The sequence below is a fragment of the Protopterus annectens genome, chromosome 13.part0, assembly GCF_019279795.1.
Source record: "Protopterus annectens isolate FY-2018-M chromosome 13.part0, PAN1.0, whole genome shotgun sequence".
Taxonomy (NCBI): Eukaryota; Metazoa; Chordata; order Ceratodontiformes; family Protopteridae; genus Protopterus; species Protopterus annectens.
In genome coordinates, this window is record NC_056747.1 from 550,128,620 (window position 1) to 550,149,606 (window position 20,987).

General features: G+C 36.5%; 1 protein-coding gene across 1 annotated transcript in view; it reads left to right on the top strand.

Annotated features, from left to right (window-relative positions):
• LAT2 (linker for activation of T cells family member 2) overlaps window positions 1-20,987 on the top strand; it is a 412,539-nt gene that overhangs the window by 289,483 nt on the left and 102,069 nt on the right. The window contains exon 11 of the mRNA XM_044054201.1: window positions 7,332-7,387. Coding sequence (XP_043910136.1) covers window positions 7,332-7,387 — 56 coding nt within the window. The remainder of the gene's footprint in view (window positions 1-7,331; window positions 7,388-20,987) is intronic.

The following is a 20,987-nucleotide window of genomic DNA, read 5'->3' on the forward strand; positions in this document are numbered from 1 at the left end:
TGTCTTTTATTTCGAACTACTACTGCTCCCAGAATTTTACCTTGACCACCTGTAGAGGAGGTCATGCTAGTAAAGGTGTTATGTTGCAAGGCTAGAGACAAGGGTTAAAATCTCCGTAGTTCCCACATGCATACTGAGTGATCACAGAGCAAGTCATTTAAGTTTTGTGTGCTCACAAGGCTATGAGTGAAAAATCCAGAGCAAGAAAAACTATCAAAAGAATATAGCATTGATTACATCACTATATGCAATGGCTGTGGTGACCACTGTTACACAAAAGTGGTGTATAATAGTTTGTTTACTGGACTTGTTGACCTTTGCACTAAATAGACACAAGATTGCTCATTCACGATCAAGACATAATCCAAAGCCGTTCCAGCAAAAAAAAATGTCTATTTACTATAGCAACAGGCAAGAAGAAATGCTGAATTCCTTCTTCATACTGCTCACTTCCTATGCTGAATTCCTTCTTCATACTGCTCACTTCCTATGCTGAATTCCTTCTTCATACTGCTCACTTCCTATGCTGAATTCCTTCTTCATACTGCTCACTTCCTATGCTGAATTCCTTCTTCATACTGCTCACTTCCTATGCTGAATTCCTTCTTCATACTGCTCACTTCCTATGCTGAATTCCTTCTTCATACTGCTCACTTCCTATGCTGAATTCCTTCTTCATACTGCTCACTTCCTAAGGTACTTTGTCAGGGTTTGGACAAACCTGAAATCATTTATCCTATTAAAGGTTCTGACCTATACATCCTGTTATAAAATGATATGGGCAGCACAGCTCAGTAATGTTGTTATTAAGCTTTAAGTATTTTTTCTGGTCACTGTTTTGTGAAGAGGATGCTTGAAGGAGGGGGTTCACACAAATTGTTTAACACAACACACAAAAACACAAAGAACATCCCTACTGGAACAGAGGCAGACCATCTCAATGGGTGCATTACCAGTGACCTTGATTTGGGAAAGGATCTGGGTTGCTGGAAGATCAGCTGAGGTATAGAAGTGTATACTTTTGCAGCTCTTGCTTTTGGGAGGGGGGCACACTGCCACTTTGTAGATGTCAGGTGATGTTGCATACCTGGTAGTCAGGGACAGATGACATGGATGTTCTAGTGTCACTGCAGATTAATCTCCCACCAGACTTAGGAAAGATAAAAGGATCTTCCTAATATTTATAAAGGGGCATTTGGCGGTGATGCTAGGCCTGTTCTTCTGTCATGTTCTGATCTTTGCCTAGGTTTGCATCAGAATCTGAGAGGCTGGGTATCTCTCAGCCCATCAGCTATGCTGGGTCTGGACAATATAAACTAGATGCTCTTATAAGGTCTAAATGGGGATATTGAGAAAAGTCAGACCCTAGGTTCCTGACCAGTGAGGCAGCAGCCTACATGAGCTTTGAGGACGTTAGTGCGGACAAAATAAAGAACAGTGCATTAAATTGGTGAAGCATTAGAACGTTTTGAAATGCATCCCCACAACAATTACCTATTTTACCAACAACAAAAAATATTGATTCTTATATAAAAATGTTTTATTTTATTTGCTTTACTTTAGTGATTGTACTATATCTTGTAAATACAGATCAGATATTATGTTTAACTTCAACTTGTCATAATACCACATTAGCACATGTATTTTTACAAGTGTTAAGTCTAAACAGTTGTATATTCTCTGTAAATAATTATGAATAGTTAGCTGTTGCCTGCACTCTACGTAATAATCAGCCTGTAAGGCACTATAGTGACACTGTCACCGCAGACATTGCTGTGATATTCTTGCCTTTAGGTGCACATTACAATATCATTATGTCTACTTTATCTGTTATGTGCTTATTTTCAGCTTACTTCATGAATCTAACTTGAACGAGGATATCTGACTCAGTGACAGTAACACGATTAGTAAAACAAAATTAATAAATTAGGGATAATTAAGTTATTTAAAAAAAACAAAAAAACAAAAAGCCAGGACCTCCAAGTAAGAAACTTTATTCTCTCTGACATCTCGGCAGAAATGGCTTCTGGGAGTACAGTTGTTATTTTTTGGTTTACTCGAGTCTAGTGTGTGGTTTTTGCTATAATTAAGTTACTTGCCTAAGGGCATACACAGCACAAATAGCAAGTAGGTGTGGGCTATGGGATTCAAACCCAGGTCTCCAGCAGTACAACCTATAATCTTAAACTTGCTCTGTTAGTAGAAATATGTGCATAACTAGTGAGGATGAATGGGCATCTGATGAAGTTCACAGATCTGTTACCTTCCAGTTTTAAACAAGACAGTCGGGTAGGAGTATATCAACTCATTCATGTTGCTAGTGATCGTCCCGTTCCCTTGGCAAGCAGTAGAATAAGAAGAAAAAGGAATAATCTTTGGCTGTTTAAATGTTAGCTGCTGCCCCACTACTGCTGCAGCCCTCAAGATCTAGACTAGATAAAGCAAAAGACTTTACTGACTCCAAGAACTAGACAAGCCCTTTAAAGCAGCTATTTCTTAAAACAAAGGGACTCATTCCAACGGGCTGTATCAGGGTAGTCCGTAGATAAAGGCCTGTACTGGCATACCCACAAACTGGCAGAGATTGCAGATAGCAGTTGGAGAGGACAATAAGGTGATAGAGCATGCCTGGTAAGGCCTGAAGGTCGTGACAGGCCTTGGAAGTCAGGAGTATACAGTATTAATATAACACTCAAAATAAGCACGAGGTGAGAAAAAAATCATACTGAATTTGTGGTGTAAAGCTACTACCTGTTTAAAATAACTATTTGCATATCTCTCATACTTTCTTTTATTTTTTCTTAATAGTTCACTCTATAGTGTCATAATGTCAAAAAATAAGGAGGAGAGCTAGCATGATTAGACCTGAACCCACTACCTTCCCACCATGCATTGAGTCATGCCTGACATTAAGAAGACATCATTTTTTTAAGCTACGCTAATTTTTGTCTTCCTAACCAAAATTTCCAAGCTCCAAACATTTAACCAAAAGTGCAAGGAACGCCTTTCACTGATTTGTATTTACTACAATTTTTGTCAGACCTAAAGTTAATGATATGTATTGAGGGGGTGTGGGGCCTTCTGCTGCTTATGTGTTTTTTTTTTTGTTCATTTCTTTTGTTTTTTCACAAAAAGTGTGAGTATAATGATTTTTTATTAATTTATGGATTTGATTAAAAGTCTGCTGAAAACAGTCTTTGGTGAGGCTGGGTTCAGTATGGTCTACTTACTTCAGTGCTCTGCTCCTCTCTTGGGACTGCTTAAAGTAAATATTGGGCAAGAAGTTTATCTACAACATTATAAAGAATTCTAAATTGAGTTGCCAATGGAATTTGTGGCCTTTTTGAGTTTTGTATGCCAGTCAAAAGGTAAAAAATGCAGTACCTTGTATTTACTTGACAGCCAATCCAGGTGGAGATACTGTTAACAGTGCTTCTCTAATGAGTGGAGGTCACACAGAGTTGAATGGAGGAAAGAGAGGCCGTCTTAGAAAAGGAAAACCCATGCCTGACACAAACAGCCATGATGATCACTAGGACAGTCTAAAATATAGAAATTCATCTAATGCATTGAAGTGGTATATTTCAGAATGGAGAAAGTCTTATCTCTGTACTCCAGCAGTACCTACTGCTTCAAGGAGATATGAAAGAGGCATAACTGTCAGTGTTTGCAAACCAAGAAAGGACCAAACCAATGAGGAATCAGGTTAGTGAACTGAAGGACAGAGCCTGACATAAAAACTTTCACTTTATGGGCATTCCAGTGAGAGAAGAAGGGAGAGAAAATTCTTCTACTGGATACAGTCTGGTTTGTGTTCAGTGTTTGAGTGAAAAGATGAGACTGAATTATCTATATTTGTAGAAGTATAAAAGACAGAGCAAGGGGTCTTTGAAAAAAATGATAGGCTGAATATATCAAATTGCAATAAATCCTAACAGCAACTTAGATTGTGATTAAAAAGAAAATTAGAAGAGCAGCTATAGGTTCAAATACTAGAGGATTCCCAGAACATAGCATTTCTAGCCCTAAGACATGCTACCAGGTCCCACATATCCAGGATATTTGCCTGAAAATGATTATACAACTAGTGTTGTAATCCATACAAACTGGCTGGTAGTTTGGGGTATGCTGAAAAGCTGCTTGCATTGTCATAACAGGGTTTTAGTCATCTAGAGCCATATATTTTGGGCACGCTCAAATCTGGACAAATTCAAGACAGGTATGCAAAGTCTCTTGGATGCTCTGTGGGGGACAGGTTAAGTGGGACTTCAAAGCTTTTTTCTTAATTATATTTAAGGATCAAGATGGTTGGAATATGGGTTAAAAATGAACAACAACTTATTGACATGATGATTCTATCAAGAAGTCTATAACTAAAAAGTGGAACAGGAAATTGCCTTAGCTATACAGGAAATAGTTTTTTTTAGTTTTTAAAGTCTATGAGACAGAATCTATGTGCAGTACTGAGAGAAAGAGAGGCAAACATACAAGTAAGTGGATTCAATGATTACATTGATTAATTAAAATAGACCAGTAATGGAGAATAGATTTTTTTGGATGGGGTAGTTATTCTCCAGAAGCTAAGGGGGAGTGGTGGTTGAAGGCTGATCAAAAATAGCAGTTATTTATTTCAGTTATTGATATTCAGTTTATTGATGTATTTATACTACATTCACTCATTGTTAAACATTGTTTTAATGCAAAAAAGGCTGCTGATGTGATGGTGCCATGGTTTTATTAGATACAGTGGCAGGGAATACTGATAGCACTTCCACAAGTATCATTGCTATACCTTATCCAGAACTAGCTAGTTATTTCTGCATCAGAGATCCAAACTGATTATATGAGCCCTAATTTATAAGCTTCTAAACCTAAGCCATTGTCATACTTCGAATTTTTCCAAAGGATACCAACATGTCATTTATCACTTAATACACCCCAAGTCAAGTGTTAGCTGTGTGTGTGTGTTATTGGGATTTTGAGGTTTTTCCACATGAGCAGAAATGAACCACTGGATCATTGTACTGGAGCTCTGTTAATCTTTAATGGCTTCTACTGTTCCCTTTTAATCATATTTATTAAGACAAAACTAGGGCTATACTACTCTTCCAGCATTATAAATATGAAACCTGATGACCCTTAGTTAAACAAATATTATTAAAGTTGATACTATAACATTCTAAAAATACATCTTTTGCCATTAATTAAGTCAGTCATTCTTTCAGAAAATATATAAAACATATATAAATGTAGTTGTCATAAATTCATTCTACTTAAACAGAACAGGTTATATATTTTATATACAACTAAGTCAGTGTTAAGATCAGATTACTATAGTTATAACATTCCAAGTATAAATAAACTATACCCAAAATAACCATACGCTAAGGATTTTCAGGGAAATAGACCTTCAGTTGAAGATTTCTCAGACTTCAAGAAGACAAACGGGGGATTCATAGAGGTTATCACAAAGTATACACTATATGTACACTTTCTGAATTCAAGAACAGCCCTACAACAATGCATGTGCTGTCTATTTGCTCAGAAAGGATACACTAAGTTTATGTAAACCTTTATGAATCCATCCCTTAGTAACCCATCAATCTGCCTTTCTCTTTTATGTTAATTTAGTTAGATTTTGAAAAAAAAGTTTGTTTGTAGCAAGATTTTCTCTGAAATTTGAGACAGCATCTCATTTTCCATAAGACAGCCTTGTAAGTTTCTCTGAAGAACAGGAGAGTAGCCAGAAATGTATATTTTGTATTCAAGCCTAATGCTGTTCCCTGTACTCAACCCTTATGTTGTGACTACTTTGGAAAGGAATGCATTATTTGCAATTGTTGCCAATTATAACCATATAAAGACTATTTTAAAAGAGTTTTCCTATCAAGTAAGCATGTTTTGTTTGGCTCTACACAACAAACACTGGTTTAGACACTTCTAAGTCTTCTGTGCTTTTTAAGCCATAATATATGTAAGACATGCTTACAAAAAAAATCATTTGAGTACACGGAGTATGCGTAGCTACACCCTTGCTGAAGAATGACCTTTCATTCATACATAGCTCCCTCTACCACACACACATACATGCATGCACACATGTACTCGTGCGTGCATGTACACACACACATACACACACACACACACACACACACACACACACACACGCATAATCTCATGCATATACCTGCATGCACGCACAAACAAAATAGAAGATAAGCTGGCATCCTGCATGTAACACTTGTAATTATGCTGGAAGCCTAAACATGGATCTTAAAGTATTTCTAAATTGCTTTCTGGACTAATGTCTGGAGTATAAATGAATGCAAGTAAGATATTCCTGTTTTATACTTAGGGTCACAGATGCTACGGACAGACTATTGCAAAGTTAAAGAAAGAAAGAAAAATTAAGACAGAAATAAGGAGATGATGTGACTGAGTACATTATTTCATGTGACTTATACAATACAGCTTTACCCTTTTAAAGGAGAAACATAAAATACAAGACTTGTTCTTATATTTCACTCTTAACTGAGACAAGGGGCTAAATTCCAAAAGACTGTTCCTGGAATAAGTGACTTACTACAGTGTAAGCCTGCTTTATCAATAGGCCTTATAATGGAGTAAGTTACAACGATAGCAAGTCTTTTGGCATCAGAGCCAAGGTCTTACTGTGCCTTGTGACTCTGTATTTTTCATATTACTAAACAAACTCTTATTCATGTATTACTTTGCCATAAATATGCATTACTTACTTCTCTACTGCATATGCATACATATTATCCCTTACAGACTTAAAATGATGTACTCTGAATTCTCAGTTGTTTAAAAAAGTGAATAGTCTGCCCTGTGCACTCCATGTTGAAAAACAAATACTTGCATCAGCTACATTTGTTCATGTTGTTTGTAGACAACTACATATTTGGATTATGTAACTTTTTGTATGTGTTTATTTGCAATGTGTTAAAGGCCACTTCAAATTGTATTTTAAATATTGTTGTTGCGTTTCCATTTTACTTTTTAAAAATAAAGTGCATTTGCAAAACTCAGTAATATACAGTTAAATAAACTGGAATGTCAGTCCTGATAACTTTCTGTACATGCAGTTTAGTTCAGCATTTAAACTGGGACACTGAAGGATGGCAGCCCAACAAATCTATTTTAGCTTAACTGGGCAGTAAGTAAAAATTCTGTTAAGCTCAGTCGCAACCGTGTATAGCAGGTTTCATAAAAACAAACAAAATTCATCATGCTTTGTTTCACATACGTTACTGAAAAAACAGGAACATTGCAGTCATCAAGGTTCTAAATTATTCCATTTCTTTTTGCAGAACTCCAATATCTAATCTTTATCGTAACTGTGGGCATTTGCTGAAACCACCAAATGGTAAGGTTGTACAAAATAAAACCTAGAAAGTGTACTTAGATTGAATTACTTCACGTAAGAGAATCAAGAGCAATAATTCATGTTCTCTGTGTCTGAACCATTTTTCCAGTGCATACTGCATGAGTTAAGTCACAGTTTGGTGTCAGACAATGACCACAGTCCCCTCCTCCAACACATTCTGTTGTCCCTGGTCTGTTGGACAGGCTATAGGCACTGGTTAACCAGCAGCCTATTCCATCCCCAGACTGCCTTATATCAGGGCCATGCATTTGCATTTTGCTTCCAGGCTAACTGTAATGTGACCATTCACTTAATGGTATTTCTATTTCCATTTCCTAATGGCCATTTAACACCATATGTAATGTCAGCCAGCAAGAGGAGAGGTTTCAAGGCTTGTGAATTATGCATGCAATGAACATGATGTGTGTGCATATATGCATGTGTGTGTGTGAGAACAGGCCCACTGTTCACTTTCTCACAATACAGCTTCTTCAGACCATTGGTGTCCTTGAAGCTGTATTGTGAAAGCGCTTACCTACTGTGTGCACTTATTAAACCTGATTCTTTTGGATATTATATGAACTGCTTTATTTGAACTGAGCTGTTTCCGTTTGGGAAGAACTGCATGGTTGTTGCTGCTGTTATCATCTATATTGTTGATATATATATATATATATATATATATATAGATATAGATATACACATATATGGTATCAGTTCATATTGCTGAAGACTCATCACTTCGACCAGTGGAAGCATTACTACGTGTTCAAAGAAAGCTTATCGAATAATGTTCATTTTGCCATGTTTGTGTGACTGGGAAGTTAGTATGTATACGTAAGTGGGTTGGGTGGCTAGATCTCCATGTAAAACAATGAGCATGTCATTTCAAAGCTTAAGAACATGTTTGTAATTGCTTTGAGTAAGATGTATTTAAATTTATTTTCAACATGCATTGAGAAGCTGTGCAGACACAGGTAACAGCATTCAGTATGCTAGCAGTGCATGTCTACAGAATGCATAGAATGCAAGATAGCAAAATTACTCTACCAGCTGGGTGCTTTTGTTTATGCTTCACTGTTGTAAATTGGTACCATCAGCAGAACAGACTTTGAAGGAATGGTTTTAGTGTGCAGTTGGTGTTTTGTTTATAATGCCATTTATCTCAGTGTTGAGAAATTGACTTGTGTGATTTCAGTGGGTTAGAGTTTTGTTCATGGTTGCACTCTGTGGTAGTTGAGAGGTATATTGTGAGGTGTATGACTGGATGCTTTGGTATGTGTCTTTTGTGTGAGAATGTGGATTTTTATATGATTGAATGTGTAGTTTTACTGATGGTTTTGGGAAAGGGGTGTGTTGCTGTAGAAAATGAGAAGTGTTTCGGTGTTTAGCATGTTTGGTGGGTTGTGCGTCAGTTGTTTAGGGTCATCCACCTTTAATTTACCCTCCAACTGCTCAACAATCAAGCCCTTCTTACTAGATTCCATAAGAAAATCATCAATAAGATTTTTAAATTGTAACTTGGGGTCTAGAGGTAACTTACCTAACCTCAGCCGCATAACTGGGAAAATCTCAGAACACCATATATGTGTATATATACACACTGTGCGTGTGTGTGTGTGTGTGTGTGTGTGTGTGTGTGTGTATATGTGTATATATATATATATATATATATATATATATATATATATATATACATACATACATACATACATACACACACACACACACACACACACACACATATACACACAGACACACACACACATATACACACAGACACACACACATATACATATAATGTGTGTGCTGGGTCCAATTCTGAATCTCGAAATACTGAAATGCCAAATTTCAGTATTTCGAGACTAGAATGTCGAAAGTGCAGTTATTCAAAAACCGCACTTTAACGAATCTGAGGTTATCGAATCTGCGGTCATTTTGGTGCGGTGTGTGCTTTATGGATTGCTGTCTCTCTAAGGTGTAGTTTGGTCTAGGATTTGTAAGTGTGGCCAATGTGTACCTATTTGTGAAGATTCAGGTAGGCATTTACTTTTTCAGGGTTTTGGTCAGGGATTTGTTAATTTTTATTTTTGGGGGGAGTTTTAGGAGTAGGTTGAGGTAAGACATGTAGAAGTAGGTTTGTGTCTTCATTTCTGTGCTAGTGCGACCTCGGAGTTGGTATAAGTACCGGGGGTGTGGGGGTGCAGGGGGGCTTCTCCCCTCCTGCAAAAAGGTATGGTTGCATTATTTTTGTTGCGTTTCTTAGTGGGTTTTTCTTTATGTTGTGGTGTTTGGATTGACAGATGTATTCTGTGTTTGTGATATTTAGATGTTTCAGTATTGTGGATTTTTGTTTATGTGGACTTTTGACATTCTGGTCTCAAAATACTGAAATTCAGCATTTCAGTATTTTGAGACTCAGAAATGGACCCATATATACATTTTATATATATATATATATATATATATATATATATATATATATATATATATATTCCTAAAACCTCAAATTCCATATGGTCGAGACCATAGGATCGAAGTTTTAGAACTTCGAAATTCTGAACGGAGATCTGCATACAGGAGACTTCCCTTTTCCTTGCTGTAGTGCGATCTCGGAGTTAGTATATTTAAGTAGCAGGGGTGTGGGGGGTACAAGAGGCGGCTTGCTCCCCTTTATAAATGTTGAGAACGTTTTTTTTTTTTGGAATTTATTTCGGCATGTCGAGATTCTGAAATTTGATCATATGGTCTCGACCATATGAAATTCAAAGTTTTGGAAATTCGACATTCAGAAGTGAATCTCTCTCTCTCTCTCTCTTATAGATATATATAGAGTGCTACAAACGATTCCTGCAGTTCTATACGATACACAGAGTATTACACATGATTGCTACAGTTCTGTACCATGCACAGAGTATTACAAATGATTGCTGAAGTTCTATACTATGCATAGAGTGCCACAAATGATTCCTGCAGTTCTATACGATACACAGAGTATTACAAATGATTGCTACAGTTCTGTACCATGCATAGAGTATTACAAATGATTGCTGAAGTTCTATACTATGCATAGAGTGCTACAAATGATTACTGCAGTTCTATACCATGCCAGAGTGCTACAAATGATTCCTGCAGTTCTATACAATACACAGAGTGCTACAAATGATTGCTACAGTTCTGTACCATGCACAGAGTATTACAAATGATTGCTGAAGTTCTATACTATGCATAGAGTGCTACAAATGATTCCTGCAGTTCTATACGATACACAGAGTGCTACAAATGATTGCTACAGTTCTGTACCATGCACAGAGTATTACAAATGATTGCTGAAGTTCTATACTATGCATAGAGTGCTACAAATGATTACTGCAGTTCTATACCATGTACAGAGTGCTACAAACGATTCATGCAGTTCCATACGATACACAGAGTGCTACAAATGATTGCTACAGTTCTGTACCATGCACAGAGTATTACAAATGATTGCTGAAGTTTTATACTATGCATAGAGTGCTACAAACGATTCCTGCAGTTCTATACGATACACAGAGTATTACAAATGATTGCTACAGTTCTGTACCATGCACAGAGTATTACAAATGATTGCTGAAGTTCTATACTATGCATAGAGTGCTACAAACGATTCCTGCAGTTCTATACGATACACAGAGTGCTACAAATGATTGCTACAGTTCTGTACCATGCACAGAGTATTACAAATGATTGCTGAAGTTCTATACTATGCATAGAGTGCTACAAATGATTACTGCAGTTCTATACCATGTACAGAGTGCTACAAACGATTCATGCAGTTCCATACGATACACAGAGTGCTACAAACGATTGCTACAGTTCTGTACCATGCACAGAGTATTACAAATGATTGCTGAAGTTCTATACTATGCATAGAGTGCTACAAATGATTCCTGCAGTTCTATACGATACACAGAGTGCTACAAACGATTGCTACAGTTCTGTACCATGCACAGAGTATTACAAATGATTGCTGAAGTTCTATACTATGCATAGGGTAATACAAACGATTGCTGCAGTTCTATACAATACACAGAGTGCTACAAACGATTGCTACAGTTCTGTACCATGCACAGAGTATTACAAATGATTGCTGAAGTTCTATACTATGCATAGAGTGCTACAAATGATTCCTGCAGTTCTATACGATGCACAGAGTGCTACAAACGATTGCTACAGTTCTGTACCATGCACAGAGTATTACAAATGATTGCTGAAGTTCTATACTATGCATAGGATAATACAAACAATTGATGCAGTTCTATACCATGCACAGAGTGCTACAAATGATTGCTGCAGTTCTATACGATGCACAGAGTGCTACAAATGATTGCTGAAGTTCCATGCCATGCACAGAGTGCTACAGCTTTCAGTTAAAAAAAAAAAAGTATTTTTTTACTTTTAAACTATAACAAGCAGTTACTATAGTTAATAGCACAGATGGAGTACTACAACTCTTAGTTCTAACCGCAAATGCTACTGGCATTTTAATATCTTCATGCACTAAGCAGTGATTGGAATTAGTCAATTGTTCTCCCTAACACATAGCACATGGGGGGTTGTTTCCTTTGCCCCAGTCCAGCTGCATTACTACACACACCTTACTAACAAACAAATGCTAACCCTTAGCCTAACCCTAATGCTTACCTTACCAAAACCCTTTCCAGACTACTTCCTCTACACAAGACAGTCAGACACACACACCACAAGCATCAACACACATACACAACACAAAAATTTATCCCCTTACTTTGTCCCACCTATAATCCTAACATGCACTCACACACACTTGACAAATAAAATTACACATGCACAACACTAAACTTATCCCTTTACCTAGTCCTGCCGCTAATCCTAACCCTCACTCACACAAACATGACATATAAAATCACACATGCACAGCACTAAATCTATCCCCTACCCTAGCCCTTTCAGTAACTCTAACCCACCAATACTTGCGCACACACCACACACACACACACACACACACACACACACACACACACACACACACACACACACACACACACACACACACACACACACACACTAATGGTGAAAGTTTCAGCATTAAAATCACAAACTAAACACCTACCTTTCCTAACCAAACCTCCTCTTCCCAACATTGCACACACTTAACAGTTACTTGACCAAACCTACACTTGACCCAATTCTCTCACTCTACACTCTATTAACAAAGCAACTTGTTGACACAATACGTTATCCATATATATAATATTTTTTTTTCTAGTATTATCCAGCAACCCTAATCACCTTTTTTACTGCTTTAGGTCATATGATTTATTTACCTTTGGTCCCTTTTCAGATTTCTTATTATTGACATCCTCACAATGTATAGTTTTTCTCCTTAGTTTTTGAATTTTATTGTCAAGCTGCATTATTTTGTCTTCCTTTTTATTGATTGTAAGGTATCATATTTGTGATAACCCTTCACCTTGACAAATTCTTTGTCGATTTGTCACCCCCTCCTTTCTAGCACATTCTGTCATCTGCATCTAGGCATATATTTTTTCTTGCTTCCTAATGAAAGCTGAATGGAATGGTCATTGATTCACAAAACATCTATAACAGTCTATAAGAATGACTTGTCAGCAATCTACAACTGAGATTAGAAATTCACCAAAACATCATCTCTGTATTATTTTGTAGTACCATCAGTCCAGGAATGTTGACATTTCATTTAAATTATTTTCAAGCACCTTTAGTAAACACTGCAATGAGATAATGTTACAGAAAATATTCAGCCTGATGCCAGACTAATGGTTCTGGAGCACAACATCCAGCAGCACCTGCAGTGACTTGGGTTAATCAGCTTAGATGCAGAAGGACTTCTGGAAGTAGTGGCATTCAATGTCTCCTGTATCAGAAGGAGGGTTAAACATTTCAGCAATAGTGGGATGGCTCCTTGTAGAGATTGGGAAATCAACTAAAGAGCTGTCAAAGTCTTTAATAGGAAAAACTATGTAGTGTGTGTGTGTGCATATGTTTGCGTATCTGTCTGTCTGAGTAAAATAATCCGAAACACATCGCCATCAGAATTCTTTTTTGTTAATTGCAGTCAGATATCATCATGTGAAAGATGAACTACTTCCTTAAAAAATCAGCAGAGTGTTTTTGTAAATGATCTCTGTAACTTCATTATGGTCAATGTAGGTGCACTCTAAGGAAGGGATTATTCTAGTGAATAGCTTTCAAAATGATTTCATAGCTCACCTTTTGCAGTTTTTCTTCCATATTTTTTTTTTTTTGCTGTCTGTAGACATTCATTAGAATTGGTTCACAACAAATATTGAAAGGATCTGCTACAAGCTCCCAAGTTCCACATGCTTGAAAAACCACTGTATTGTAGCCAAGGATTCAGGCATCTTGTAGCTTGCATGGCCAGACACTGATGCTCAAACTCGATTGTGGGAAGTACGGCAGCTGTGCACAGGTAGCAGAGTTGCCACATCTCACCCAAACAGAGTAGCCATGTTGTATCTCTGGGGAGGAAGTGGGATTCTGTGGGAGTGTAGATGAGGGTTTTAGGAAGCCATCAGGACTGGCATTTAGGTTTGGGAGGTTTTAGATTCACAGAGTGCGGGGCAGGGTGTAGCGTTAGGGAGCAATGGGGAACGTTAGGGAGTGGGAAGGGAGCTTTAGATTTAGGGAGTGGGGTTTCAGGTTTAATGAGTGATTGGGGATAGGGAAGTGCAATGATTAAAGTTAGGGACTGGGTGGGAGTTTTAGTGTTATCTTTAGTGTTCTAGTAGAGCTATGCAGTTCAGCTGGGTGGTGGGAGAGCTAGCTAATTAATCTCTATCAGGTTAGTGGGAGGTAGTACACTTACCATTTCCCCAGTGCCATCTCCAGAGCTAGATCTGACCCACCCCCATTTAATTAATTGGCTTATCATTAAACTGACATACTGGGTGATGGCAACACTGCCTTTTGGATAAAGATTAGTTTGGCAGTCAATCAGTAATTTTGTTTTGATTTTGATCTAAAGATAGCATCCATAATACCGCCAATAGCTAATCGATGGTCATCTTACACATCAGTCACAGTGAACTCCGTTTGCAGTTAGTGATGCTGCATAGGTATGGCATTGCGTAGAAGACCATATTGCTGAGTACTCTCCCATGCACAGTGCCACCTGCAATAAAGCAATGTGTTACTGACCATGTGCAGCAAACACATTACATTAAAGTCAGCAGGCAAGACCTAGTTGTGACTGACATGTTGGAAGAAGTATTCCTGTTGATGGCAGCATTTATTAAATATGAAAATCAGATTCATGTTACCAGAGCTTAGCCTTGTATAATATGATTCCATGTCTGCAGGACGGCATGATGGACTCTAAGATATTTCAATACATACACATGAAAAACACACTCTTACTCCAAATGGTGGTACTACAAATGAACCTGAACACATTTTAAAACTACATTTGAGATCAAAACAACTAATCTGCATTAACAACAAATACTAGAATATACATGTTGCTGAAAATGAATGATGCACTTACTGAATTTAATGTTGCAATACACGTCTATCAGCGTTTTATTTATTTTCTTGTATTTTTTTTATTTTTTTTGTCTTGAATACAGACAAGATGGTAGGCACATTAATGCTTACATGACATGGCTTTTTCGAGTCCCCTTGCATGGCCATTTTAGATTCTGATCTAAAGCTGATGGCTATCCAGTGTAATAAATTAGAGCCTTTTGTACAGAAAAGAACACCATTAAAATGTGAACCCATTATTGTAATGTTTACAGGGTTTTCAATTCCTCAAATCAGGCAAACTGATCTCATTGTAATGATAGTATGACTTAAAGATTAACCATCAGTATGAATAAAAGTAGCCCACTCATGACAATGGCATCATTTGCTTTTTGACCCAGGTCTTTATTTAGCAACCCATTCTTCAAACAGCATTACTCCAAACATTAAAGTATGGTATGCTTGGGTCACAAGGTACTTTTACATATACACCAGTTCCTGAGTCATTCAGGCAAATGCTTTCAAACTTATTAAACTGTTGGCCTTAACACAGAAGTTGATTGTGAACTATGACTTTTACTGCCATATTTCTAACTGCAACTCCATATTAAAATGAAGACAACTTTTTGTACTATTCATTTATCTGTTTCATATTTTTCATGGGGTTGTCAGTATCGGTTTCTTTAAAACAAGGTGGAGAATAACATCAGTTTTATGTTGCTTTGGCTTTTACTCTTAGCTCTGTGCATGAGCAGCGAGTAAACAGTTGAAGTCAATGCCACTATTTCCTTGCCTCTATTTTTGACAGATTACCTCTGCAACTGTTACCCAAAACACAACAAATGCTTGAACCCTAAGCTATGTGACTGCATGTATCAATTATGTCTGTCAGAAACAACTACAAATAAATGGGTTAGAATAATGGACAAAACATTTATTAAATTAAATGTAACACTTTTTCATGGTGGCATTTACTGGGATATAAGGCATGCATTAAAATAAGAATGCTAATCTATAATGAAATGGATGAAATAAGTATTATTCATTCATCCTCAAATTACCCTCTTTAAGAACATCAGCATCATAGAGAATGTCACTCTATAATAAGACAGACAGACAGACAGACACACAGACACACACACATACACGTCCTCAAACATGGCAAGTGCACCAATGGACAATTTGGAGGATCACAACTCACCTACGGCATCATGTGTTGTTTTTCTTGGAATGTAGAAAGAAAGTGAACCTGGCAAAAATCCCATGTAGACTCTACACAAAAGGTATGACACCCAAAAATTGTTCCAGAAACCAAAGTTAATTACTTAATAAATCATATAACACTCTTGATGTTTAGTCCTAATTTGTGTAAGAGCAGTTTACTAACTCTGGCAGCAGCCAAACGTCATCAAGATGTTACATGCTTAAGCGAATTAAAAATGTAATGACACAATAATAATAATAATAATAAAAAAAAAGTACTTAAAAAATCATCATAACCAAATAAATCTTTGGCTAATAGCACAATTCATTCTCAAAACCAATCAAAAATAACTAATACACTTAATAGCAAATCAAAACCACATACCTCTTAACCAATAGCTAAACTCTTGGCTAAGCTTATAAGGGCTTCAGGGCCAATAGCTTAGTAACCTCCTATGATCCTATATCCCTTTTTAAGTGCAACCTGGAGAATTGGATGGGAAACGGAAAATACACCCCTGGGATTCCACCTGTGCCCCTGCTGGACAGGGGCTTTGGGTGCTAACTTGTCTAAACATGGGTGTAAACTTTTAGCTAGGCTTATAAGGGCCTCAGGGCCAATAGCCTAGTAACATCCTATGATCCTATGAACTTCCTCCTATGATCCAATAAAAGTAATTATCAAAATGGCAACTACCAATCATGTTCAAGGTAATACTGCTCTGATCACCAAATTAATCTGAATGGAAAGTCCACATTAAGATTGAGCAGTAAATGATAATGTTTAAAAAAAATCATCATAATCAAATGAAACATTGGCCAATAACATAATTCTTTCCCATAACCAATCAAAGACAATAATTACATTTCCCAACAAATCAAGATCACAAATCTCATAACCAATAATTTTTTTTTCAAAATATCAGCTACCAACCATATTCACATCAGTACAACTCTAAACACTATGTTGATGTGAATGGAAAGTCTGTGTCTAAACTTAACAATGGACGATAGGTGAATTATGCTCAAACCCAAATGACTGAAATAAACTAATAACTACAATGAACTCACCAGATAATCCACATTAAGAAGCTCTAAAATTTAGAGTCAAATTAACAGAATGCATTGATGTTACCACCGTATGGAAATAAAAACAGGACCTATGAAGTAATAAATCTAAACACATCTAACAAGCCAAAAGATCACTGATGAAATTAACCATTCAAAACCAGAAATAAAAACAAAAATATCATACTACATAATAAATGTCCCGCTGATGCTAGATAATGATAGCTTTAAATAAGATTATAAATACAACAACAAAATAGTCTAACCTCAACCTGTAAAATTGCAGGTTGGGGGAACCTATCAAGAGGCAGAACTAGAAAACAGTCAATAAAAATTCAATACAAAGCATTTAAAAATTTTGTCATAATTATTTATGTAATCTGTGTCTTTTCAGAATAGGTTTAAAAGATACGTTTCCATTCAGGCTAGGATGTTATCTGCCTGATGTTCAAAAATCCATTTCATTTCCTCTCGTTCCATTTTAATAAACATGTCACCACCTCAATTACTTACTCAAACAACTTATAACACAGCAAAACTAAAACTGTGATCCTTGTTCACATTAATATGTCTGGTCAAAGGATTCTTAACATCAGTGAGACAGATGTCACTCGTATGCTTAGATATCTGCTCTTTCAATTGTCTATCAGTCTTCCCAACATAAAAACAATTACATAGATTACAGAAAGCAATATATACCACATATTTAGCAGTCTGCATATGTTCTCACAAAATATTTTCTGCCAGTAATTGGATATAACAAAAAATTCCACATAGAAATGTATTTGCATAATGAACACAAATGACATAGAAATGTACCAATTCTCATAGATCTGATCTTCTCATCTGATTCAGTTTTATAGCATAGATGTTGTTTGCGATTCTTCTTAAATGTAAAGGCAGGTGTATCACCCACTATATCTTTGAGATTGGAATCTGTTTTCAACATTTTTCAGTTATCTTTAATGACTTCACAGACATAGTGAATGTCACTGTCATAAGTAAGAGTGATTCTGTACCTATTGTTGATATGCTGCTCAGTTTGTGTAGTTGCAGCTCATCCAAAAAGGAATGGTCTACCAGAATCACTCCTAATTGCCTCTAAATCAGATATTAGTCTCTTAACCTCTTTCAATCTGTATTCTCTACATTCAAAATTCTGTCTCATCTTAATCAAAGCTTCTTTACATTGTACATCATCAGTATGTAGCCTGGAAGTGCAAATGATCTGATTTTTTACAACATTCTTAAATGTGTGCTGGGGATGTATACTCACTCTATGTAGGAGATTATTCCTCCAACAGTCCTTCTTATAAAGGCATGTATTTATCTTACCTTTGGAATCAATGTACAGTCTCACATCTAAGAAGTCAATGGATGATTCTGAGTAATGCATTGTAAACTTCAAAACTTCTCTAGATATTCAATAAATGATCCAAGCTGTTCCTTTGTATCACCCCATAATAAAAATATGTCATCCACAAATCTTCTGTAAAATCTCAAAGCTGATATAAAGGGATTGTTGTTATATATGTATCTAGATTCCCATTGTCCCAGGACAAGATTTGGATAGCTGTTTGCGCAGGGGGTACCCACAGCTACCCCAATTTTCTCAATATATATTTTTGTCAAAAACAAAAACATTGTTTTCCAAGACCAATATCAATAAAATATGTATAAGATTGATCTTATTATTGTCAAAAATACTATTTTCTTTCAGGAACCTTTTAATTGCTGTTATTCCATAACTATTGGGAATGACTGTAAATAGACTTTGAATATCTAGCGTAACCATTAAAAGCAATTCCATTTCTGTTTGTGAATTCAGATATTCAGAAAGCATGTATAAAAAAATCCCTTGTATCTTTAATCACAGCTAGCATCTTAACTTAAACTTGCTTGAGTTGATGTTCAATATAGATAGACATGGGTTCCATTGTCCATCCATTATCTGATACAATGGGACATGTTGGTGAACTGTCCATGGATTTATGTATTTTAGGAAGCCCGTTCAAACTGGGAACAATGGGGAACTCAATAAAAAAGTAATTATATAAATCTCGATTAGTCTTATTTAAACTCAAAAGAGTTCTTAATTCGGCTTGAAAGTTCTTAATGATATAATTCAAAGGAGGTTTATCGATCCTCTAAATCAGTATCATTATTGGCCAATAGCAAACCCATATTTTCAAAATAATAATCACGTTTCATGAGGCCAGTGCCGCCACCTTTGATAAAAAAATTATTGTCAAACCAGCAGATAATCTACAGCTGTTGTAAGGCAGCCATCTCATCCTTATTCAAATTATGAAAACAATGTTTTGCTTCATTCATCTTCTTTGCAATCTCTGCTTCACATACTTGAAGAAATGTCTCTAAAGTTGCATTGTTCTGTGGAACAAATGAACTGGGTTTATTGAATACACTAGAATTAGTATGTTCAACGTTGTTAAACATTAAACCCAATATCACATTTCTAACAAAGTCTCAAATTCAGTATTACATCACTTAAACTTTGATGTTGTAAGCAGGCACAAAACTCAAGCTTTTGTTAAGTAGAGATAATTCTGCTTCAGTCAAATTCAAATTTGATAGGATTCACCACTAAAATGTATGTCATTCATCGTTTGGTCTGTCCATACTGTTCTCTCCATTCGTTAGATAACCTCCACTTTCATCTTCCCCGACTTGATGTCATCCTTCCATTGTTCCATGTTGTAGCTATCTGTAATGGAATAGTGGGAAAAACCTGTGGAGGGAATGAGGTATCCTTGGATCTAGCACCCAAACCTTTTCCATTACTAACATCCGATGAAGTGGCTTGAGCATTCCATTAATACTATTAGAGTGTGTCATCTTTTGTGAAGAGGACAATGCATTAGTGTGTACCTCCTTGTTCAACACAGACTTAGAAACTGTGTGTGGCCAGGTGAAAATATGACCATTCTTAAAGTCCTGGTAATCATGCCTTAGCTTTTTGGACTTAATCTGCTCCAACTCCATATCATAAGAGGAGATAGTGGCATAGATTTCATCAAGCTTGTAGTTTTATATATATATATATATATATATATATATATATATATATATATATATATATATATATATATATATATATCTAACAAACTTTGTCTCAATCTCCTGTTGCAATTTCTCAATGTTCATATTCAAACCTTATTCTTTTGGTTCAAAATATTCTAAAATAAGTCTCATAAAATTGAAACCTTGCTCTGTGTTAAGGGCTTGCATTTTCTAAGGAGTTCTGGATGTGCATCTCCATATGTCAGCATCACTAAGACACACAGACCTCAGACCTCAGAGTGCCTAAGATCATTCACACCCCACATGGGTGACACCAAGGTTGCACTCATATTTATGATGGTGAAGGGTCCTATGGACCCTTGTAACATCTCTTATCCAAGCAGCAGGGAAATCACTGACTGTGACAGTCTCCTGATCCTATCTGACAAGTGCAGAGTCAGTGTGTTTGACAGCAAAATCACCTATAAGAAGGACTTTAGGATTTGAAGCAGGCCTATGTGACCCTGGGGTTCAGGGTTTACAGTTTTGGGGATTCCATGTAGAGGTATGTATTGGCATAGTTGTGGCCATGGATATTGGAGTATCACTAAATGGCTGAACTTTTCTAGGTGGATGCCTGTAACAGTTGAAGAGAGATTTTTCTGACTACTTCAGTATAAGTAAATGTAGTGGTATGATGCTGTATACAGACAGTATCTGAGTTTGAGACATGGGTCAAAGGTTAATGGATTGTGTCCAGTTGGCC